The following is a 24,406-nucleotide window of genomic DNA, read 5'->3' on the forward strand; positions in this document are numbered from 1 at the left end:
CTCCCTCATCCATCTGTCCATCGCTCCCTCTGCCCATCTGCCTGTCCATCTGTCCCTTTCCGTGTCCGTCTGTCCAGCCACGCTTCTGTCCCTTTGCCAACCTGTCCAGCCTCCCTCCAGCCATGTCCTTGTCCATCTGTCCATCCGTCTCAGCACGCAGCTCTTTGTCCCTGCACTTGCCCATCCGCCCTTCCATTCTGCTGAGCTTGTGTCTGTCTGTCCATCCCCTTTCCTGTCCCCCAAATACTATGTCCCCATGTTCCTCAGTCCCCCCATGTCCCTCTGTCCGCCCCCGGGTCCGTCTTTCCCCCCACGATGTCCCTCTGTCCCCCCCATGTCCCTCTGTCCCCTGCCGTGTCCCTCTGTCCCCCCGATGTCCCTCTGTCCCCCCCCGTGTCCCTATGTCCACCCCATGTCCCTCTGTCCCTCTATGTCCCTCTGTCTCTCCATGTCCCTCTGTTGTCCCCCTGCTCTGTCGCGACGCGGCCGCCAGGGGGCGGCACTGCCCCGCGCGCGGGCCCGGCCCCGCCCACAGCGCCCCCTGGCGGCCGGGGGTGGGGCTGGACGGCGCGCGCCGGAGCCGAGAACAAAAGCGCGCCCCGACAGCCAATGGGAGCCCGGCTGCCGGCTCTGCCCCCGCTGATTGGCGGAGGCTCGACCAATGGCGAGGGAGCGCTGCCCGTCCGTCTGAGCACACGTGGGGACGGGAGAACAGGCCCGGAGTGATCAATCCCTTATCAGTTACTGATCAATCATTGGTCCATCCCTGATCCATCCTTGTATCCCTGATCAGTCACTGATCAATCCCTGATTGATCCCAAATTCATCCCCGATCCATCCCTATATCTCTGATCAATCCCTGATCCATCCCCATCCATCAGTGATCCATCCTAGATCCATCCCTGTAACCCTGATCAATCCCTGATCCATCCCTGTATCCCCAATCCATCCCTGATTCATCAGTGATCCACCCCTGTAACCCTGAGACATCCCTGATCCATCCCTGTATCCCCAATCCATCCCTGATCCATCAGTGATCCATCCCGTTATCTCTGATCCATCACTGATCCATCCTTGATCCATCCCTGTATTCCATCCAACCCCAATCCATCCCCGCTCCATCTTTGATCCATCCCTGATCCATCCCAATCCCTAACTGGGGTTTCCAGGGCTGGTGGCAGCACGAGGGAACGGAGGCAGAGCCGAGAGCGGAGCCGGCGCCAGCAACGGTTCATATATTTATTCATAAGCCAAGTTATCCATAAAAAAGTTCCATAGTAAAAGGCCTTTACAGGAATGGCGGCTCATAAAACCTTTGTTTAACCCTTTGCTCCTTTTTTTTTTTTTTTTTTTTTTGTCCTTTTGGGTTATTATTTTTTTTTTAATCCTGTTTTGTGGGATTTTTTGTGTGTTTTAGTGTTTACACTGGAAAAGCCCCTGTACATATTTTCCAGGCAGCGGCGGCGGGACGGGCCAGCGTCCGCCGGCCCCGCGGGGTCCCCGTGGTCCCCCCGGGGTGTCCCCCCCGCGGTCACCCCACTATTGCACTGGGGACGGCGGCGCTGGGCCCCCCGCCCGGGGCCGAGCCCCCCGCCCTGGCCCCCTCTGTACAGCGCTCCCCGCTGTCCCCGTCCCCCCAGGCTGGGGGACACAGTGCACTGAAACGACCCCCCCCCCACCCCCTTCCCCGAGGATTATTATTATTTTTTTGTGATTTTTTTTTCATCATTTTTTGTCTTTTTTTTTTTTTTTTTTTGCTGTTGTTGAATTTGTTTTTGTGGTTTTTTGTTGTTTTTTTTTTTTTCCTTTCTCGCTTTTCCATAAAACTTCCCGGAAGAAATACAATATTTACAGGCAAAATAAATAGAACAACACACCTGATTTCTGCTTCACCTGCTGGCAAACAGTCAGAGGTACTAGGGAAAGTTATGGCTTGTAGGGGAGCCCCCCCCACACGTCCCCCTGATGTGCCCCCAATGTCCCCACGTCACCCTTTGCATAAGAGCCAGGCGGGGTCAGCACAGGGTGGGCACCCCGGGGGTCAGCAGGGGCTGGGCACCCCGAGGGTCAGCACAGGGTGGGCACCCCGGGGGTCAGCACAGGATGGGCACCCCGTCGGCGGTCACCAGGCGCCCCGTGGTGGGGTCGTAGGTGCCCGCCAGGTAATAGAGGTCCTGGCGGTCCTGGCAGCGGCGGCCGCGCGTCAGCTGCTCGTAGTGCTCCCGCCCCACCACCTGGCACTTGTGCGAGATGGTCTGCACGTCGTTCTCGTCCTCGTGGCACGACTGGTACAGCGCGTTCTGTGGGGACAAGGCGCCGTCACTGCCGCTGCCTGGGCACGTGGCTACCTGGTGTGGGACACGGCTGTCTGGCTGGGGACATGGCTGCCTGGATGGGGATATGGCTGCTTGCTGTGGGACAGAGCCACCTGGCCAGTGACAGGGCCACCTGGTCTGGGACACGGCCACCAGGCATGGTGCTACCTGATGTAGCTATGTGGCTACCTGACACCATACATGGGCTACATGATGTGGTGCACGGCCATGTGTGGCTACATGCTATGGGACGTGGCTACCTGGCATGGCATGTGGCTACCTGACACCACACACGTGTACCAGACATGGTACATGGCTACTTGTCCTGGAACATGGCTACCTCATGCGGTGCATGGCTCTCTGGCATGTCTTGGCATGATGTGTGGCCACCTGACTTGGCACATGGCAACCTAAGCTGGCACGTGGCTCCTTGCCCCCAAAGCCAGCCCTGCCCTCACCTTGCCATCGCTCTGGCGCTTGCCCAGCTTGGTCTCCTCGGGGTGGTAGAACCACTTGACCTTGACCACCATGTTGCTGGCCCAGGACTCCCACATGCTCTCGATGCGGCCGATGTAGGGCAGGTTGGGCCGCCCGGCCGACAGGAACACGGCGCAGTCGCCCACGCGCAGCGTCTCCTTGCCCCGCACGATGGCCTTGTAGAAGAGCTTCCGTGCCTTGCCCTTCATGCCACGCCGCTGGGGAGGGGACACGGGCTCAGAGCTGGCATGGGGACCCCCAAACCCGCCCTGCTGCCATGGGGACACCACGGGGGACGTGGAGAGGAGAGCCAGAGCAGGGGGCTCACAGAATGAGGGACAGGGGTGCTGTCACCAGCACTGCCAGCCCAAGGGACACGGCTGGTGTCACCAACACTGCCAGCTCAAGGGACACGGCTGGTGTCACCAACACTGCCAGCTCAAGGGACACGGCTGGTGTCACCAGCAACGCCAGCTCAAGGGACATGGCTGGTGCCACCTGCATTGTCAGGTCAAGGGACACAGCTGGTGTCACCAGCACCCTGTGCTGGCATTCACAGCTGGTGTCACCAGCTCCCTTTGCTGGCTGCCCATGTGCCACCAGCACCCTCCCCAGTCCGGCAGCTGGGGCCACCAGCACCCTGCACTGGGCACTCACATGTCACACATGTCACAGCCGGTGTCCCCAGCACCCTGAGCAGCCAGTGCTCTGCCTGCAGCACGTGGCACCTGTCCCCAATGTGCACCTTGTCCCTTGCACACAGACACCCACCTGTGCCCCCTGCCCCGAGCTGTACCTGCTCCCTCCCTGCCAAACCGTGCCCAGGTGGGTGCCCGTGGCGGGCACCGGCAGTGCCAGGGCAGTGCCCGTGGGGCTCCTCACCTGCGTGGGGTTCCCCGACCACCTCCAGAGCTGGCGGGCGGGCAGGAAGGCGGAGATCTTTGGCCGGTTTTCCACCGAGGGCAGGCGCTGCCGCCGGGAGAACTCTTTGGCTTTGGCGAAGCTGAGGGGATCCTTGCGCTTGAGCTTGGCCTTGGGGCCGGCAGCGGCCGCCTTGGACAGGAAGCAGCGCTGGGGCGCGGCGCCCTTGGGCCGCAGCGCGTCCGGCTGCGCCAGCAGCGCCGGCACCGGGTGCGACAGGCAGGTCTGCAGCAGCAGCGCCGAGTCCTCGTCCTCCGAGCTGTAGGAGGAGTCCTCGTTGTCCGAGGAGCACAGGCTGGACGTGGAGATGGAGCCGGAGCTGGACGAGGTGGAGGAGCCCGAGGAAGAGGAGGACACAGAAAGGCGCGTCATGAAGCGCGAGGGGACGTCGGCGCCGAGCGTGGCCGCGTCCTCGTCCTCGTCCATGTCTGAGTAGGAGCTGTGGCAGTCGCTGTCGCAGTTCAGAGCGAAGTCCCCGTGCCCCGAGTACTTGCGCAGCGCCAGCCCCACGGGCAGCGGGTGCGCGGCCGCGCGGCCCCGGCGCTCCCGGCCGCCCAGCCCGGCGTGCCCGTAGCCGTGGCTGCCCAGCGGCCGCTCCAGCCTGGCCCCGAAGTCCTTCTCGGCCAACAGCAGCGCCTTGCACGTCTTGTTCTTGGGGGACGTCACCCCTTCGTGGTCCAGCTTGACCAGGAACTCGCCGCCCGCCGCCTTCCTGCGCCCGCTCCTGCCCACCTCGGCCTCCAGCCGCTCGGCTTTCTTGGAGCGCAGCAGCTTCTGGGCCGCGGGCAGCACCAGCCCGGCGCCGGTGCCAAAGGAGCCATAGGAGCTGGCGATGCGGCCGAAGGAGTCGGCGCCAAAGGCGTTGCCGAAGACGGGGGCGGCGAGGTGGTGGTGGTGGTGGTGCAGAGGGAAGAGCGTCTCCTTGGCCCGCAGCTTCTTGGCGCTGCCGTTGACCTGGAAGAGGTTCTGGAGCACGGCCGAGCCCTTGTTCGCCGCCTTCCGCTTGGTCTGTGCCACGGCGGCCCAGCTGAGCAGGGACCCTCCGCGCCGCCCGGCCGCCGAGTCCCCCAGCGCCGGCCCCCGGCCCCCCGACAGCCCCTCCATGGCTTTGCCTGCGGAACACAGGGGTCAGGAGGCCACAGGAGCAGTGAGGGAGGGATGCTCTGGGGCTGATCTCCACCCCCATTGTGCCACCCCTTCCTCCAACCCCAGCTCCTCACCTTTCTCTGCACCCCAATATTCCCAGCCCCTTTAACCCCATCTTTGCATCCCAGCACTCTTCCATACATCCCCGCATCCTCCCATGAATCTGTTCCCCTGCCTACACCCCAGCACCCTTCCCTGCATCCCAACAGCCTTCCCCACAGCCCAGCACCTCTCCCTGCATCCCAGCATCCTTCTCCCATCCCAAAACTCCTTCTCACATCCCAGTGCCTTTCCCCCATTCCAACACCATTCCCCTCATCCCAGCCAGGCAGGGGATCCTGCTCCTTCCCCTCCATACCACTTTTCTCCTTGCTGGCTGCCTTCCTGCTGGAATTCCGGGGGGGCTGGGGGCCGTGGTCGGGGCAGAGCGTGGGGGGCAGCGCCCCAGGGGTGCCCACGTCGCCACACGCTCGCTTGGCCCGGCGGCAGGAGCTGGACACCAGCAGGGCCGGGGAGGGCTCGGTGCCTGCGGGGAGAGGGGGGTCAGGGCGGCCCCGTGCTCCCCCAGAGCCCCCCACATCCCCTGATCCCACCCCGGCCCTCACATTGGATCTTGAAGTCGGGGGGCAGCAGGCGGATGTTGGACACGGCGATGTGTCCCGTGTCCCCGTCATCGAACTCCACCAGCACGGCCTCGGCGTCCTCCTCCTCCTCGTCACTGGAGGAGCCTGTGGCACAGGGGGGCTGTTGGGATGGGCAGGGGATCCCCGGCAGTGCCCACCCCACCCTGGCTGACTCCAGGGGATGGGCAGGGGATCCCCAGCACCACTGACCCCACCCTGGCTGACCCCAGGCAGCCTCACCTCGCACCACGTTCCCGGGATAGAGGCACCGGGATTTCTGGCTCCAGTAAGCACAGACGCGGGTGCCGGGTGGGAGGCTCCGCCGTGACTGTGGCCGAATGTCAAGGACCTGAGGGAGGCAGGGTGTGAGGGTTTGTGGGGTCTGGGACCCCCTTCCTGACCCCCCACCCTGACCCCCATCCCGGCTGCCCCCCACTCACCGCCTCCTGCAGCAGCTGCTCCTGGGAGTAGATGTGCTGCCGGTTCCCCCGCTCACCCTCGATGATGATGCTGTAGCTGGGGAAGGGGGCACAGAAGGGGGTCAGAACCCACCTTGGGGCACCCCCCAAACGGCTGGAACCCCCCCAAATGCCTGGGACCCCCGGGAGCCTGCACTCACATGTCGGGGGGCTGGATGGTGCGCACGCTGCCGGCGTAGAGCAGGCTGTCCTCCTTGGGGATCAGGATGTGCAGCCCATCCCGCAGATCCTCCTTCTGGATGGCGCAGGCGTGGGGCACCCCCCCGCGGGCCCCCCCTGCCAGGCAGCCTCCCAGCTCCTCCTCCTCCTCCGAGAAGCTGCTGTTGTCGTCGAAGTCGAAATCATCCTCCACGGTGAAGCTCTCCAGGAGTTTGCTGACGGCCCGGCCCTTGCACTGCAGGAGAAGGCTTGGGATGGGTGGGGGGCAAAGGGGGCTGTGCCAGCGTGGGGGGCACCCCCCACGGGTCTCACCTGTTTGGTGGCCACTTTGCTCTTGACCTTGGCCAGTTTCTTGCCCTTGCTCAGGATGGTCTTGGCGCTCCGGGGGGACAGGGCCAGCGAGAGTGCCCCGTTCTTGCGCTGCACAGGGAGGTCAGGGCCCACCAGTGACCCCTCTGTGTGATCCCAGCCCCCAGAGCTCATCAGGGCCTCCCACCACCCTGAGGGGTGCCCCCTCAGCTCCACCAGCACCCACAGCCTGTGCAAAACCTGCCCCCATCCCTCTGCACCCTGCTGTTCCATCAGTGCCCCACAACCACTCCCAAAACCCTGCACCCACATCTCACTGGCAGCCCCCAGTAACCCCAGCCCTGCATGCCCTGGTCCCATTGGTGGCCCCAGCCCATGCAAACACCACATCTCCCTGCCCCCGAGCCCAGGGGTGCCCCAGCCCAGCCCCACTCACCCTGAGGGCTGCCTGCAGCCCTTTGCTCTTGCGGGTGCCCTTCTTGCCCCTCTCTCCCAGCCGAGCCCCCTCGTCCCTCGGCCCCAGCAGCCGGGGGTCACTGCCCCCAAAGAGGCTGCTGGGGGGTCCCGGGGGGCTGGGGCCGCCGGGGGCTGGGGGCCTCAGGCTCTCCTTGGCCTTGGCTTTCAGCTTCTTCTTGCTGCCCTCGGGGCAGCCCCCCGCCTTCCGCCGGCCCGGCAGCTTCTCCAGCTTCCCGGCTGCCCCCGGCTTCACCGGCCGCTGCTTGATCTTCACCTCCCCCTCGGGGCTGCCCAGCCGGCAGGGACCTGCGGGGGACAGGGGTCAGGGCTCCCCATGGGTGACAGGGCTCGGGGGACCCTGTGGAGGTCCGGGCTTGCAGCACCTCACAATTGCCCACCCAGTCCCAGCAGGTGCCCCCGGGTCCTTGCCAGCATTCCCAGGGTGAATCCCATTACCTAGCAGCCCCTGCCTTTCCTTCTTCTTCTTGGCCTTCTCGTTGGCCTCCATCTTCACCACGGAGGACGGGGAGGGCCCCAGCACAGCCACCGGCCCTGCAGGCAGTGACAGCCCCGGCTCCTCGTCCCCGTCCTCACTGTCTGTGTCACCCTCAGGCTCGTCTGCATGGGGAGAGGACAGGGTGAGGGACTCCTGCACACAGGGGTGGCCCCTGCACCCCCAGCGAACAATGGGGTGAGTTGAGGCCATGTGTGACTCCCTGGCATGAGCCACCCCCCCAGTGTGTCCTGCCCCCCAGACCCATGGCTGGACCCTGCACCCCCACCTTCGACCCTGAACCCCAGTCCTGGGCCAGACCCCAGAACCCCAATTCTGACCCCACATCCCCATCCCCATGCCATATCCCACATCCCCATCCCACGCCACCTCACAAGCAGATCCCCATCCCACCCCTGCACCCCATCCTGGACCTCACCCCAGCACCCCCAGCCCAGAGTCCTCACCCCCACCCCAATCCCACACCCCATCCCTGCACCCTGCTTGCCTCTGAAGTGGGGGGGCTGCCGGGGACTGGGGTCCTGCCCCTGGTACTTGGAGCCCTTGGAGCTCTTGGGCCGGTTCAGCTTCTTCTGGATGCGGGCACTGGGGTTGGGGTCCCTCCGGCGGAAGGGGCTGAGCCCGGGGGGCAGCCCCTTGCCCTTCACCTTCTGCTTCAGCTGTGACACCCCACGAGTCACCACACAGGGCAGAGGACCCCACACTGGGGGGACTCGGGGGGAATTGGGGGTAGAACACAGCCCCCAGACCCCGTGGGACTCACCGGGGAGCCCTGGAGGCTGCTGAAGGTCCCCCCGGCCAGTTTGCTCCTCTTCTTCTGGGGCTCAGGGTCCCCCCTCAGCTCAGCACACAGCAGGGACAGGCTGGTCTTCACTGCCCTGGGGGGGACACGGTGTGGGCACGGTGCTTGTAGGGCCCTCAGGGGACCCTGCACCCCTTGGGGGGATCCTGCACCCCTCAGCTTCACCTTGCATCCCCCAGAAGGATCCAGACCCGACCATGGCTGGCTCCTGCACGTCCCAGCTGCTGTCTCCCTCCTCCCCTTCCCTCCAACATAAACCCTGCCATTAATTCTGTCCCCTGGGCCGAGGGGGGACTTGTGGCACCAGTCACTCACTTGACCTTGCGGCTCTCGGCCCTGCCCAGGGCACTGGAGTGTTTCCTCTTCCTCGGCCGCCCCGGCCCGCGCCGCGCCGGGCTGCGGGAGCTCTCGTCACGCCTGGACAACGGGGACACAACGGGGACACCATCAGCAGAGCCCCCAGCACCAGCGGGGCAAGGACTGCACAGATCTGTGCTGCCCCCAGGCTCAGGATGGGGACAGGGACAGGGACAGGACGTACTCGTGGTCGTGGCGCCGCTGCAGCCTCACCAGCTCCCGCTGCTTCTCCTTGTAGCGGCGCTGGAGCTCGGCCAGGCGCATCCGCACCTCCACCTCCTGCGTGTTCAGCTGCTCCATGGCCGCCTTCAGCGGGCACACCTGGGGGGCCAGGGGGGGTTTGGGCACGGCTGGCACTGCCAGTGGCCTCAAAGCCAGGGCTGAGGCTGGGCACGGCTCACCCCCCTTGCCACCCCCTCCAGGGGACACTCACGGCCTTGGTTTTGGGGGTCCAGGTGTACTTGCGGCGGGGGACGCGGGCACGGGGCGGGGGGGACACGGGCAGGGGGCTGAGGGCGGGGGGGCTGCCCTCCCGTCCTGCCGCCTCCACCAGCGACCAGGCGGCCGCCACCGTGGCCAGGTTCTGCAGGTTGAAGGCCAGCAGCTCCTCATCCTCACCTGTGGGATGGCAGGGGGTCAGCAAGGACCAACATCCCGGAGCCCTGCACTGGCTCCTGGGGGCACAGCAGCAGCCCCCGAGCTGGACGGGCCATGGTGATTTGCCCCATCTGGCCCCGTGCCCACCCCACCACCCCATCCATGGGGAGTGGGACCCCACAGCCATCCCCTCACTCCATGCTGTCCCCACCTGAACCCAGCACTGGGTCCCCTCCTTTGCTCCCTCCCTCCCTTGCTCCCTCCCGCCTGCAGGGCTGGGGATGTGCCAGGCTGTGCGGCCATTCCCGCTGGGGCCTCTGGGATTCCCTGGGGAAGCCGAGCTGGGAGGGAATCCCGGCAGCGCCTGCCTGGAGCCAGCGCTGGAGCCGAGCCCTGGCTGTGAGTGGGGCACAGCATGGCACGGCACGGCACAGCACGGCACGGCACAGCACGGCACGGCACGGCACGGCACAGCATGCAGCTCCCCAGTCCCACAGGATAAAGGGCCCTGGAGGGTACTGGAGTCACTTGGGGGCACCGAGTGTCACCCACCTTCCCTTGCCAGGTCACAGCGGCGCCGGCGCAGCTCCAGGTCGGCGAGTTCGCTGAGCAGGGCGATGCCCGGGATCCCTGAGGGGTGGGGGGCTGGCGAGGGGGGGGCCGGGGGGGGCTCCTCGGGTTCCTCCAGCGCCGGCAGCTCCCCCAGGTCGATGCCGGCGGCGATCAGCGCCTCCAGCCCACCCGTGCAGCCCTGATGCCCACTGGGGACGTCACCATCCTCCTCCTCTTCCTCCTCCTCCTCATCGCAGCTGCCCTCTGGCTCCGAGCCATCGCTGTCGCCTTCCTCCTCTTCCTCTTCCTCTTCCTCCTCCTCCTCCTCCTCGTCCTCCTCCACAGTGGGGGGCAGCGGGGAGCCCCCCTCCTGGGGCACGGGGTGCTGCTGCTCCGGCTGCTCCGGTGCTCCCTGAGCCACCTCCCGGTGCCCCCCGAAGGGCTCCTCGGTGCCGTCCCCGGCCGGCGCCGCCCCCCGCTCCCCGCAGAGCGCCCCCGGTCCCGGCGGGAGCAGCAGGTGGTGCCGGTGCAGCAGCGCCCCGGGACCCTCGGCCGGGGGGTCCCGCGGGGGGCCCTGCTCCCGCAGCGCCTCGGCCGTGGGGCTGAAGGTCCGGGACTGCTCGGGCTCGGCGGGCGGGGAGCCGGCGTGCACGGGGTCGGGGTCGGCCGGCTCGGCCGAGTGCGCTGCGGGGTAGCCCATGGCCGTGGCGGGGTAGCCATACCCGGGGGGCAGGTCTGCGGGGAGCGGGCCACCATCAGCGGGGACGCCCCGGGGCTCCCCGGCCGCCCTCCTCCCGCTCCCCGTGCCCGCGGTCCTACCTGGCTCCAGGGGTTTGGGGTAGCGGCGCGGGGGCTGCCCCTCGCCCCGCGTGTCCTCGCCGTCGCCGCCCTTGCTGGGGGCGGGCAGGGGGCTGGCGGCTGGCGAGCGCGGGGCCACGGCGGGGCTGGCGGCAGGGCAGGCGGGTAAAGTGCAGGGGGCCGTGGGCAGCGTCACGGGGCACTTGGCCGGGTGCCGCAGGGCCGGCGAGTGGCAGCACGGGGACAGCTTGGGGGGCGCGGGAGCCGCCGAGGTCAGGCCCTTGGCCGGGGCGTTTAAGGCAACTGCTTTGTGGGAGGGTTTGAGGGGCTTCTCGGGACCCCTCTCCTCCAGCTCCAGGGGCTGCTCCTCCGGCTTCCGCTGCGGGGTACAACGAGGTGACACGTGTCACATCCTGCCCCACACCTCAGCCCTGCATCCCACATCCTCCTCCAGCCCCATGGGCCAGTCCCTGCCCCACTGCCTGTCCCTCAGTTCTTCCCCACATCTGCCATCCCAGGCCCATAACCCACCCTCCACCCTGCATCCTCCGGCCAGCCCCACATCCCATCCCATCCCATCCCATCCCATCCCATCCCATCCCATCCCATCCCATCCCCCTGGCACCTGGCCGTGCACCTGGCGCTGGATCTCGAGGGCCTGGGCCGCCCGTTGCTGTTGCTGCTGCTGCTGCTGCTGCTGCTGCTGCAGGGCATAGAGCTCCTGCTGCCGCAGGAACTGCGACCGTGGGTACACGGGGAGCTGCCCCGTGTGCTGCAGGTGGGCACCGGGACCCCGGCCCGGGTACATGGGGGGCCACAGCGATGCCTGGTCCATCACGTCAGCTGCCAGCAGAGGGGGGCAATTGGAGACCCTCTTCAGGGTCACCCCACAAACCCCAGCAGTGCCCAACCCCAGTCCTGTGACCCTGGCAGCAACCCCAGCAACCTGCATCTCCCACCCCTGAACCCCAAAAACACCTGCAAGGATCCCATACCCCTCCCCTGCACCTCCAAAAGTAACTCCAGGGACCCCATCAGCCATGAACTCCCAAAAGTACCCCCTGTGACCCCCCCATCTCCCACCCCCCTCACCTCTCTCAATCCCCCCCAGCCTCCAGGACCCCCCTCCCCAGCACAAGGTGGGGGTCTCAGGCTCACCCAGCGTGTGGGGGGTGCCGTGGGTGGGGGGCTCCGTGGGGAGGATGACGAGCTGGGCAGGGGGGTCCTGGGCGAGGGGGAACACGGGCTGCATGGCGCTGGGCATGGAGGCAGGGAAGGCAGGGGGCAGGTTCTGGTGCAGGGCGGGGTGCCCGATGCCTGTGGGGACGGGGGGGGTCTGTCAGCACCCCACTGCTGGGGGTCAGCACCCACCCAAGTTCCCCCAAACCCGGCACTGACCGTAGGAGTGTCCCCCCATCCAGATGGAGGGGCTGCGGGTGCGGGGCAGCCAGTGCGTGTGGGCAGGGTGGGCGTGGGCGGTGGGGTCCCCCCCGAGCTGCCCCGCCGGCAGCGATGAGCCCCCCGTCATCATCAGGTGTGGGGTCAGCTCCCCAGGACACCCCCCCGATGGGTGCATCCGGGCAAACTCCACCAGGTCCTTGTTGTCCCTGTGGGAAAAGGGGACACACAGAGTGTGGGTGCAGCACTGGCATCACCCTCCCCTGCACCCCCTCCAGGAACCCCCATCTTTCACCCCTGTGCCCCAAAAAGCACCCACAGCCCATTTTCCAGCCCCCACACCCAGGCTCCCCCTCGTCCCCCAGCACTCACTGGAGCAGGATGTCCCTCCCGGGCAGCCCCAGGCGCTCCTCGCACAGCCGGCCCCGCTCCTCCTCCGCCTCCAGCTCCATCAGGTGCACGGGGCGCGCGGTGCCTGCTGCCACGGGGACACCGCGGTGGCATCAGCGTGGCACCGCCAGCCCCCTCCGCCCTGTCCCCCTTCCCCAGCCCTCACCTTTGACTCCAGCTGCCGCCCGCTGTCGCCCGGTGCCGGTGGTGCCGTAGGGCTCGTGGCGGCCCAGCGAGTCCTTCTGCCGCGCCACGGCCACCGCGATGCCCACGGGCGGCTGCCGCACCTCGCCCTCAGTGCCGCCGGGGCCCAGCGCCTCGTGTTCCCGGCCGCGGGCGCAGTCCGGCCGCTCCAGCTCCGGCTGAGCCTTTCCCGACGGGAATTTGGCGTCCTGGTGGGCGCAGCTGCCCTTGGCGCTGCCCAGCCCCACGAAGGGGGGGCCCTTCTGCCCCCCCAGCAGCGCCCCGTTGCTGTACTTGAGCAGGTTCTTCATGGCCGACACCTCGTCGGGGGCGTTGGGCACCTCCTGCGCCCGCACCAGCCCCGCGCCAAAGGGGTCCAGGTAGGGGCCCCCCCTTCCGCTCCTCTGCCACGGCCAAGGGGGGCCCCTGGCCCTGCACCCCCCAGGGGGGCAGGGGGTGCCCGCCGTAGCCCAGGCCACCCAGCTCCAGGGGCTTGCGCTTGCCCTCGGCCGCCTCCGCCTCGGGGTGCTGCTGGTGCCGGATCCGAGCCACCTTCTGGGCCGGGGGCTCCTTGGGGGGGCCCTTCTCTAAAGTGCAGCAGGAGGGGCCGACGCGGACGCCCAGAGGGTCGGGCCGGGGAGCACGGGAGCAGTCGGGGGCGGGCGGCACCTCAAAGTAGCCCTTCTCCAGAGCCGCCTTGGGCGCGGGGCACCGGCCGGAGAACGGGGGTCCCTCGGCCGCGCCCCCCCCCAGGTACTCCAGCCCCTTCAGCCGCGTGCCCGGAGCGCCCCACTCCAGCCGCCGCTCCGCCGGCCCCTCGGCCTTCAGCGGGTGGTGGAAGGGGGCACCGTAGGGCTCGGTGCCCGCCTCGGCGTGCCGCTCCTTGCCGTCCCCGCGCTCCATCCCGCCGGATTCCGCCTGGAAGGAGCGGCTCTTGTCCGTCGGGGGCCCCACCGAGGGCACCAAGGTAGCCCCGCTGAGCTTCAGCTCGCGGGCGGGGGGCTCGGGCAGCGGGCACAGCACCTCAGGGCCGGCGTGCAGCGGGAGGCAGGGGAAGGAGCCGGCGGCGGGCACGGCGTAGGACACGGCGTGGTGCAGCATCTGCCGCCGCTCCACCGCCTCGCCGTAGGGCTGGGGGGCCTCGGGGACCCCCGGCTCCCGCTCCTTGGGGGCGCAGCGGGCGGCGCGGGGCAGGGCGCTCCCGGCACAGCTGGGCAGCGTGGCGCGGGCGCCGTCCCCGTCCAGCCCCTTGGCGCCCAGCAGGCACGAGGCCAGGGGTTTGGGGCGCCCGTCGCCCGACCCCCGCGGCGGCACCCCCTCCTTGCAGTGCCCCTCGGGCGGCACCGGCAGCACCGCCTTGTGCCGCTCCTTGGGGTCCTCCTCGGGCAGCCGCTCCTTGGGGTCCCCCTTGCCCCCCTTGTCCTTGCCCGCCAGGAAGCGCTCGTAGTCCTTGGTGGTCTTGGGGAGGGGGCCGGCGTCCCGCTCCCGGCTGCAGGAGCCGGCGGGGGGCCCGGGGGCGGCGCGGGCGATGCCGGGGAAGCCGTGGCTGGCAGGGAGCAGGGGGGGCTGAGCCGGAAGGTTCCGCAGGTAGAAGTTATCTGGAGGGGAGGGCGATGGGTGAGACCCCCGTGCTCCCCCCACCCAACCTGCGGCCAGATGGGGATGAAGGGTCGGGCTCATAAGGTCCGTGTCCCACGCAAACAACGACCCTGTTAGCACCCACCACAACCCTGTGAAAAGCAGGAGCAGGGCTGGGACTGGCACCCACCACTCCACCCACTGCCCAGTACCACCTGGTCCGGCACTGAGCCCCCACCCCTGCCCAGCTGGGGGACATACGGCCCCATGGGGTCCCTGGTGGCCCCGGTACCTGCCTTTCTGGCTCTCGTAGAAACGGTGCTGGCCATAGAGCACGTTGCCATTGCCGTGGTGGTCCAGGTGGCCCATGGGCAGGAAGGTTGAGGCCAAGCTCCCGGAGAATCGGGGGTACCCCGGGGCTGGGGACATTGAGTCAGCGGGGCTGGGGTGGCACCTGCCCTCGCATCCCAACCCGCACGGCTCCAGCTGGGAACTCTGCAGAGCCCGTGATCCCCTCCAGGCTGGGACCCCTCCCACCCTCTGGGAACCGGAGGTGGGGTTGAGACCCCCCCCAACCCTGTGTCAGCAGTGGCCGTGCTTGGCTCGCCTCGGCACGGCTCGGGAGGGCTGTCCGTCAGCCGCGTGCGCTGCCCGTCCCCGTCCCCCCGTGCCCCCCCGGAATGCCGGGAGCCAGCTGGCAGCCGGTCAAACTACCAGCCGGGCAGGCTGCCAGGGCCCCGCGCCAGCACCGCCGCCCCGCTCCCGCTCCCGCTCCCGCTCCTCCGGCGGGACGGACACGCCACAGCGTGGGGGGGCACGGGGACTCGCTTTAACCAGGGCTGCCCCTGGGGTCCCCACACTGTCACCTGCCTGGTGTCCCTGTCCGGGTTCATGGCCCAGCCCAGCATGAGCCCCTCCAGCCACCCCAAACCCCAACTACGGGGTCTAAGCCCAGTCCCTGTGGATGCCCAGGGTGTTTTGCGGCACAGCGGTGGCCAAATCCACCCTCATCACCCAGAAACCACTGACCCTGGATCCCATATATGTGGGGACTGATAGAATGTGACCACTGGCACTGGGCAGAGCCATGACTGCCTCTGGCCACCCCAACCCACAGCCCATCCCCACCCCGGTGCCCACTCACCTTCGTGGGAGTGGGAGAACCAGATCTGGGAGGTGCCGGAGTGGGGCCCGCAGAAGGCCGGTTCTGGGGGGGAGGCGGCGGGCCCGGCGGGGTGGCTGGGCCCCCCCGAGCCCAGGCTGCCACTCAGGAAGCCCCCCATGAAGGACGAGGGGGGGGCACTCCCCATCAGGCTGCTGCCGGCTGCGGGGAGAGGGCACAGTCAGGGGGGCTGAGAACAGTCTGGGGGGGCTGAGGGCAGTCGGGGGGGCTGTGCAGGTCCTGCTCGCACGACCCAGCACACCACACTCCCTTGTGCACACACGTGTGTGCATGGCTGCCACGGGGCTGTGCAGCTCACTCTGCACCGGTGCATCCCCTGGGCACACCCAGCCCTCGTGCCACACGTGTCCCTCGTGGGACTGTGTCCCTTGTGCACGCCCAGCCCCTGTGCACACACGTCCCTTGTGCTCACAGCCCTTGCGTTACCATGTTCCTCATGTTGCCCTGTCCCCCGTGCCCACACTGCCTGCACACATCCCCTGTGAGCCCCCACGTCCCCTGTGCAGTCACACCCCTGACGCACCCATGTCCCTGACACCCCAGCCCCACGGGGCTCAGATGTGCCCCAGAGTGTGTGAGGCACAGCAGAGCCATGCAAGGGGCACCAGAGTCCTGCCCTGTGCATGCCCCAAGCACTCACAGCACGTGGGAGGCTCTGCACACGCGTGTGGCTCCCCACACTGCTGCTCCCCCCCAGGGGACACCGGCTGCTCCCAGTGCTGGGACAAGCCCAAGCTCCAGGGACATGGGCTGTGCCAGGCCATGTGGGTGCACATGTGTGCTCTGTGTGTGTGTGTGTGTGTGCACATGTGTGTGAGTGCAAGGAGGGGGGACAGCCCTGGCCCTGACCCTGCTGCCTCCCCCGCAGCCCGGGGGGGCCCCCAGCACCCTTGGGGAGGCCCATGGCCGGCGCTCCCCATCCCGCCCCCCATCCCGCTCCCATCCCGGCCAAGCCGTGAGATCATGGTGGAAACTTCGGAGCTGGTGGCCAGCGGCCGGGCGGGGGGAGCTGGAATGGGGGGAGCCAGGATGGGGGAGCAGCTGCCCCTCACTGTGTGGGCCCGCTCCCCATGTCCGTGTGTGCCAAGGCAGCCGTGGCACGGCTCAGCACGGCTCGGCACGGCTCAGCACGCGTGGCGTGGTGAGGAGCGCGGGCTGGCTGCCCGCCCGGCCGGGGCAGGAAGCGATGCTTTGCTCTCTAAGCCGGCCCACGCTCCCCGGCTAATCCCACCGGGATGCCTCTGGGATGAGTGTCGGGATGTGGTTTCAGGCAGCTTCGCTCCTTCCTCCGTGGCGAGGCCGAGCGGGGCAGGGCCGCGTGGGCCGGGGGCACGGCCGCATCCCACCCACAGCCCTGGGAACCGGACACACCACACCGGGACGGGCGGGCACACCCCGCTGTGCCAACGCATCCCCGGGGACACAAGCCCACCCTGTGCGCCACAGCCCCGGCCGCGCCGGGGACCCCATGTGGGCGTGGAGCCGGCAGCGTGCCGGGCTGTGCCGGGCGGGAAGCCGAGGTTTCCAGAACGAGACTTTTCTGGAAGCTGTGAAATGGGCTGGAAAAAAATAACCCCTCACCCCACCCCGATGGCGGCGGGGCCGGGGTGTCCCGGGGGGGCTGCGGGGCCGCCGCTCCCCACCGCCCACCCGCTGACTCACGGCTCCCCCAGCGCGGGCTGGCCCCGTGGCCAGCACTGCTGATCCCACATTCCCACTGGCCCCGTGGCCAGCACTGCTGATCCCACATTCCCACTGGCCGCGTGGCCAGCACTGCTGATCCCACATTCCCACTGGCCCCGTGGCCAGCACTGCTGATCCCACATTCCCACTGGCCCCGTGGCCAGCACTGCTGATCCATTCACCATGACCCTCTGCACACTCATGCACTGAGCAGAGGCAGGGAGCGGCCCCCTGGTTCTGCCCATCCAGCCACAGTGATGGCGAGCACAGGACAGGGACCAGCACAGGACAGGGACGGGTCACTGAGGACGCACACAACTCGTGTCACGGATAAGCCACCGGTGCTGGAACAGCCCGTGCTGCCAGTCCCTGAGACCGGGCACAACTCGTGTCACCGATGAGCTGGCAGTGCCAGGACGGGCACAGCCCCGTGGGGCGGGCTGCCAGCGCAGGACAGATGGCTGCGGGGTCCCAGCCCGGCCCCCCCCGGCAGCATCACCCTGGGAACTCCCTGGCCGGGCTCCCCGAGGCCGGTGCTGTGACTCAGCCCCGCCGGCATCGCTCCCGGCTCCGGCACGAAATTTCCCTTGGCCCTGAATCCGCAGAGGGTCACACGTGTGACGAGTGTGCCAGGTCTCAGCATGGCCACACCGACAGCGCTGAGAGGGGCGGGGGGCATTGGGGAGACCCAGGAGGGAACAACGAGAGGTGCTCCCTTCCCTCCAGCTGCTCCTCGCCCCCACTCCAAGTGCAGCACAGATGGGAATGTGTTGGAAGGCAGAAAGTTTCAGGGCCAGCGTGTGCAGGGGGGGCCTGGTCCTGGGGGGGTTCAGCCCACGGCTGCTCTGGGATCCCCAAGGCGGTGACAGACCCAGGATGGCGGCGGTGGCGGGGGGGACGTGTGCAGGGTTGGGTTTCTCCCTCGGCTATTTTGGGGCTGGAACATTCCTAATGGAGCTGGGGCCACGGGCGGAGGGCCGGGAGCTGGCAGGGACCCTGGCAGGGGCAACCCAGGCCCCCCCAAACCGGGCAGAGGGTGGTGGGCAGCCCCCCACGTGCTTCACAACCCACACTGCCCCTTTAAAAATTTGGCAAACAGGGAATAAACGGGCTCTGGCTCCCTCAGTGCTGTAATTCCAACTGAATCCATATTGTTACGGCACTCAATGAATGCTGCAATGGTGAAATGCTGCCGGAACGTGCCCGAGGGGCCAGGAGAGTGATCCCAGTGTTGTGCGAGGGGTTATCCCCTCTGGAATGCCACTGGCAGCTGTGCAGGCCACAGCCACTGCACACTCAGTGCTTGCACATTCACTGGGGCCACGTGTGCAAAGGGCTTACAAGGGCGGGGGACACTCCTGGCACAGCTGGGAAACACTGCTAGCATGGCTGGCACACAACACTGGCACAGCTGGCACACACCACTGGCACAGCTGGCACACGCGTGTGCTCAGTGCACGCTCCCTGCACGCATGACTTTCACACCCACAGCACGATTTGCACACCCAGAGCACAACCTGACACACACATGCCTTGGAAGACCATTGCTGGAGTACAGGGAAGCCAGGGAGCGTCCAGTCCCGGGGGTCCTGATGTCCCACCCCACCACTGATGTCACATGGATGCCATGCACATGAATCCTTGCCAGAAACCCTCCAAAATGTGGGTCCATGGGCACCCTGTGAAGTTCCTGTGAATGTCACATATGTGAGTCCTGGCGGGGGGAGGACTTATCTTCCCCCAGGGCTGGGGGACCCCAGCATGAGGCAGGGACAGAGCCTGCCCTGGGGTGATGCTGTGGGGCAGCCAGGGCATAGGCAGGGCTGGGGGTCCCGAGGAGCCAGGGGCACTCAGAGTGGCCCCAAAATTCTCCATAGAGCCCATCCACCCTCCATTGTTCCCCGGGCAGTGCCAGGGGCCGGTGGCAGCTGCCCGTCCCCCAGGGCCTGGCACGTGGCAACATCTGTGCCTGGATCCAGCTCATGACTAAGGAACAGTGGAAGCACTCAGGATGACTCTGCGAGAGCCGGGGTAATTCTGTGGGATCCAGGGTTCTGCACGTCCTACTGCTCCCACCGGCCACGCTCGGCCCCGGCGCCTCGTGGCTACCCAGGAGCAGCCCAGTTAATCTCCAGATCTGGTTTAACTTTGACACTTACTTTGGGGAATGGGGGGAGCCCCTGCACCGGAGCTGCGCCAGAGCTGCACCGTGGCCTCCAGCCCCTCACAGATCCCTTCTCCAGGGAAGCAGCGATGCAGAGCGGCTGCAGCGCTGGCACCCGGCCCCGTGTCACCACCCAGCCAGGGGCACCGTCCCCACCTGCTTCCCACCATCAGCACCCAAATCCCCCCTCAGAGCCGTGCCAGGAACTGCACAGCACCCAGCCTGTGGTGTGATCCAGGGAGGGGACAGGTGTGGGAGCACATCCAGCACCCTGGGATGGGATGCACCGGGACCTGCACTGTCATGGCCAGGCTGTGTGCCAGCACCAGGACAAACACCAACACTGCCACTGCCAGGCTGCAGGGCAGCACTGGAACGCACACCGGGATGCACATTAGGATTCACACCGGGACGCACACCAGGACGCACACCAGGATGAACACCGGGGCACAGACTGGGATGTACATTAGGATTCACACCGGGACACACACCAGGATGCACACCGGGATTCACACCGGGACACACGCACTGGGATGCACACTGGGATTCACACACACACCCCCATGGTCAAGCCACACACCACCACGGCCACACTGCTCGGGGCCAAGGGCTCGGCCACGGTGACACAGTCCGGTGCAGTCACAACTCTCCTCTAGTGCACAAAAACATCCAAAGGCAAAAATTGCAGCCAGGCCCCAGCGTGGCTCAGACAGGCCTCTGCCAGAGTTTCCCACCCTCCGTTTGTGGTGGAGGCACTGGGACCCCCGGCCCTGCTCAGCACGGGCTGTGCCGTGGCAGTGGGACCCCCTACAATTGGGGTGCAGGGGCTGCACCCCGCCCGGGCGGGCTCCGGGGGTCTCCATCCCCCCATCCCCGGGCGGTGCCGGTGCCAAACCCGACGCCAGCCGGAGCGTTCGGCTGCGCGAACGCGCGGCCCTGAGTTACGGCTTTAATAAAACCAAGGAAAACAGTTTTATCTCCCGTTCCCAGGGCGGCCGCCGGGCCCGGCAAAGGCTCCTGGGAGGTGTAGTCCGGCCCCACGCCGGGAGCCATTTGGGGGAGCGCGGCCGGAGCCCCCCCGGCCCCGCCGTGCCCCCCGGGCGCCGCGTGCCGCACCGGCATCGCCCCGCCACGGCCAACCGCGGGCTGGCTCCGTGCGCTGGGTGGGGTAATTATCAATCATCGGCCTTAATTACCGCGCCATGCTAGCACGGCTGCCGGCACCGCGGCCGGGCCGTGCCGGGAGGACGCGGGGTGCAGGGGATGGGGAGCCCCCCTCCCGCCGGCACCGTGCCGGCCGCTAAATTATCCGGTTTATCCGCCCCAGCAGCGTTCCGGCCGCGCGGAGCCTCCGAGCGCAGCTCGCTGGGAAGCGCTCCGGCTGCGCCGGCCCTGCCAAAGCCGGAATATTTTTAGCTCGTTCTGTTGTTGGGTTTGGCTTCTCTCTTTTTTTTTTTTTCCCTCTTTTTTTTTTTTTATGTTTTTTTTTTTTTTTCGGCGCGTTTCTGCCGGGTATTTTTAGCCGGATCCATGTTATTTTAACAACCTCCGGTGCATTCGGGCTCCCATGTGTCGCCCAGGCCCCGGCGGGTGTGAGGGTCCTGCACGGGGACGCGGCCGCGGCGGGAAGCCGGACGGAAGCCGGAGGGAAGCCGGCAGCACCCCGGCGCTGGAGGCCCTCGGGGATCCCCCCACGGTCACCGCGAGCCGGAGAGCAGCCGAACCGCCACCCCTATCCCCCATCCCGGGGCCGGGCTCCAAGCCCCCATCCGCACTCCTCGCCCAACAAAGCTGGAGGAAGCCGGGGTGGCCCCCCGAGCCCGGCGGTGGTCCCGGCAGCGGGGCCGCCGGCACAAAGCGAAACCGCCCCGGCCGCGGGCCCTATCCGGCGCCGCCTCTCCGGCACCCCCCGGTGCCCCCCGCTTTCCACCTCCTTCCAAGAACCCCCACGGCTGCCACCCCCCCCGCGCCGGCCCGGCCGTGCCCCCCGCCCTAATCCACGCACTAATTGTAATCCCATTAAAGCAGATATAATTTTATTAGTATTCACAGCTCATCAAGGCGGCGACAATAACCGGCGCTGCCGCCGTGCCGCGGCCAGACAACCGCCTGCGCCGGCGGGAAGCGGGGGCCCGGCGCTGCGCCGTGCCGAGCCGGCACACGGCTCCCACCCCGGCCCCGCTCCCGCTCCGGCTCCATCCCGGAGCTCGGCAGCGCAGGGGGCTCCCCGCCGGCTGCGCCCTCACAGCCCCCCGTGCAGCGAACCCCGGTACCGGCGCCGCGCAGCCCGGTTGAGCCCTGCCCGGCCGCAGGCGAGCACATGCCGCAGACAAAGCCGCGCGGGCAGCTCGCCGCGGATGCCGGATCCGGTGACCCTGCGCCGGTGCTGGTTGGCCGTGCCGAGCTCGGCCGTGTGCCGCGCTTTGTCCAGCTCCGGCAGCTGCCGCGGCGAACACGCGCCGCGAACCCCTTCGCACCCTGACACTTCGGCGCCGAATATCGAGCCCGGGCTCGGTGACCTTCCACCGCCGCCCCACGGCCCCGCTCATAACGGCCTCCTTGTTCAGCCCGAACGCGCCTCCTCGTCCCGGCACCGGGATCTCGCCGGCGCAGCCCGGGGTCACGCTCCTCCCGCGCCGCCGGAGCGGCTGGGTGGGGGGATGTTCCCCGTGTGCGTGAGCCAAAACCCCAAAACCCCCGGGCGCGGTGACAGCGAGGTCGGCACAAAGGGAGGCCGAGCTCCCGGGGCCGTGCCGGGCTCCCGGGGCCGTGCCGAGCCTCCCGGCCCTTCCCGGCCCCCCGCACCGCGGGCGCCCCGACCCCTCTGACCTGTGTGCGTGGCCATGGAGATGGGCGCCGGGAAGTACTTGGTGGGCTGGAAGTGTCCGGGGGGCTGCACGGCCCCGTGCGCCGACCCCGCCACGCGCCCCGTGCCGTGCCGGTGGCCCAGGCTGCCCCGCTCCGACAGCAGCCGCGGCGGGGGCGCGAAGTCACGGCCGTCCATGCCGGGGGCACCCACCCGCGGGGGGCTCGGCGGGACCCCGACACGGCTCGTGGGCGATGCTCAGCGCCGCGCCGGGCCGGCTCGGCGGCCGTCGTGCCGCGCTCCGCGCCGGGGCTGTCGGCTCATCCTCCGCTCCTGGCACGGGGAGAGAAAGGAGAGAGTGAGAGCACGGCCGGGGTGGGGGTACGGCCATCACTGCACCCCAGAGCCACCGCGCCCCAGCAGCGCTCCGCTCCCCGTTTCCCCGGCACGCTGCCCGCTTTCTCCGCGGTTCGCAGGGCCCCGCGGTCCCCGGTACCTCCGGCGCACGGTCCCCGCTCTCTGCCGTCCCCGGAGCACGGCTCCCCCTTTTCCCAGTGCTCCCGGTTCATGATCCCCAGTTTCCTCAGCGCACAGCCCCCCCACTCCACGTTCCCGGTCCTCCCGGAGCGCAGCTCCCCCTCTATCCATTGCTCCCGGTTCCCAACCCCGGTTGCCCGGAGCGCGGGCCCGGTTCCCGCTGCTCCGACCCTTTCTGGCCTCTGCTCGGGTTCCGGTTTCCCGGCGCTCGGTTCTTTTATCTCTCCCGGTTCACCGACCGTATCTCCCTGGGGCTCGGCCCCGCTCGCCCCCGGCTTCCCCGCTTCCCGTTGTCTCCCCGGTGCTCGGCGCCTCCCTCGCCGCGGTTCCCTGGTTTCCTTCCTTCCCCAGCCCCGGTTCCTCGGTGTTTCCCCGTCTTCCCTCCAGCGCGGTTCCCCCGGCCCCGCTTCCTCGATATTACCCGCTGTCCCGACCCTCCTCTCCCCGGTTCCCCGGTCCGTCCTCGGCGCCCTGTCCCGGTTTCCCCGTATTTCCCCGGTCTCCCGGCCGCGGTTCCCGGTCCCTGCCGGTGCCCGGCCGCGGCTCCCGCCCGCCGGGTCATTGTTCTGGCAGCGCCGGGGCCGGGGGGCCCGATCCGGCGGGGGGAGCCGGGCACGGGCCGGGCGGCGGCGAACAAAGGGGCGCGGGGCGGCGAGAGCGGCCGGGGGGCGCGGGGGGCCCGGCCGGGACGGCGGGGACCGGGGGGGAGCGCCGGGGCGAGCCCCGGGGGAAGAAACCCGGGCCGGGAACAAAACATGTGCATTTCCTTAAATAAAGCTGAGGAAAATATGTGGAAAAAGGATGTTTTGCTTTCTTTTTTCTTTTTCTTTTTTTTTTTTTTTTTAATTGAGGTATAAAAAAACAAATGCAAAGCGAAAAAATTAATGGGAAATAATTGAAAGGGAAAAATATTTAAAGCAAAAAATTGAAGGCAAAAAGGGCTCGATGCGAAAATGTTTGAAGGCGCAAACGGTTTAGTGAAGCAGCGTTTGATGAGCAAATGATTTAATGAACAAATATTTTCACGCACAAAATTTTAATGAACAAAATTTTAAGGCGAAGCGTTTCGAAGAGACGGGCTTTAATGGGAAAATGTTTTAATATAAGGAGTTGAAAGGGAAAAATATGTTTTAATGGGAAAAGATGAAGGGGAAAATATTTTGGTAGAAAGAGATACAGGGAAAAATATTTTGGGGGAAAAAAGATGAAGAGAAAAAATATTTTTGCAAGAAAAAGACGAACGTAGAAAATATTTTGATGCCGGAAAGATGCAAATAAATATTTAGGTGCAAACAAATAAAGCGAAAAAATAAATAATAAGGTAAAAACCTTAAATAAAAAAAAAGGAAATTTGCAAAAAATAAATTGAAAAAAATGCAAAATAATTAGCGTCCCAAAAATTTAAAACGTAATAAATCCAAGTAGGCAAAGAAAAAAAAAACATAATGGCCAAAACACAAATAAAAATAATGCCCAAAACGCAATTTAAAAAAAAAATTAACGCCCAAAAAACCCAAAATAAATAACGCCAAAAAAAATTGTTAAGGCGTAAAAAAAACAAAACCAAAAAGCAAAAACAACAAAAACAATAACCCCGGAGCGCCCGAAATTAAAATAACCCCCAAACAACAACAACAACAACAACAAAAAAAACCCACCCGCGGATCGCAGTTACTTACCGGAGGGGCGTTCCGCGCGCGGGGCGAGTGCGGTCCCGTGGCGGGGGTGCGCAGCGTGCTCCTGCCGGTGCCCGTGCACTGCCCATGCACCGGCTGCTCCTGCAGCAAAGGGAACCGGGGGTGTGTGGTTGGGGGGGGTGGGGGGGGGGGGAGGGAAGGGGGGGGTGGGAAAAGGCGGGGGGGGGGGGGGGGTGGGGGGACCCCGCCGCGCCTCCCGCTCACGCCGCGCGTTCTCCGCCGGGGCGGGCGCGCCCCGCATGCTAATGAGCGCGTGCCCCGCGCGCGCGCCCCCTCGCTGAT

General features: G+C 66.9%; 1 protein-coding gene across 1 annotated transcript; it reads right to left on the reverse strand.

Annotated features, from left to right (window-relative positions):
• Positions 1-1,693: 1,693 nt before the first annotated feature.
• BAHCC1 (BAH domain and coiled-coil containing 1) lies at positions 1,694-24,256 on the reverse strand. Its single transcript, XM_036394496.2, is given in 28 exon segments — positions 1,694-2,300; positions 2,774-3,010; positions 3,675-4,825; positions 5,218-5,385; positions 5,465-5,587; positions 5,723-5,831; positions 5,923-5,998; positions 6,102-6,355; positions 6,433-6,540; positions 6,866-7,191; positions 7,342-7,503; positions 7,887-8,058; positions 8,163-8,277; positions 8,517-8,618; positions 8,743-8,879; positions 8,992-9,176; positions 9,708-10,442; positions 10,527-10,884; positions 11,131-11,348; positions 11,664-11,822; positions 11,904-12,112; positions 12,276-12,381; positions 12,460-12,868; positions 12,870-14,074; positions 14,351-14,473; positions 15,199-15,378; positions 21,914-22,223; positions 24,107-24,256. Coding segments are annotated over 27 exon segments (7,509 nt in total). The 5' UTR covers positions 22,089-22,223; positions 24,107-24,256; the 3' UTR covers positions 1,694-2,093.
• Positions 24,257-24,406: the final 150 nt, after the last annotated feature.

Source organism: Molothrus ater, chromosome 19, assembly GCF_012460135.2.
Source record: "Molothrus ater isolate BHLD 08-10-18 breed brown headed cowbird chromosome 19, BPBGC_Mater_1.1, whole genome shotgun sequence".
Lineage (NCBI taxonomy): Eukaryota > Metazoa > Chordata > Aves > Passeriformes > Icteridae > Molothrus > Molothrus ater.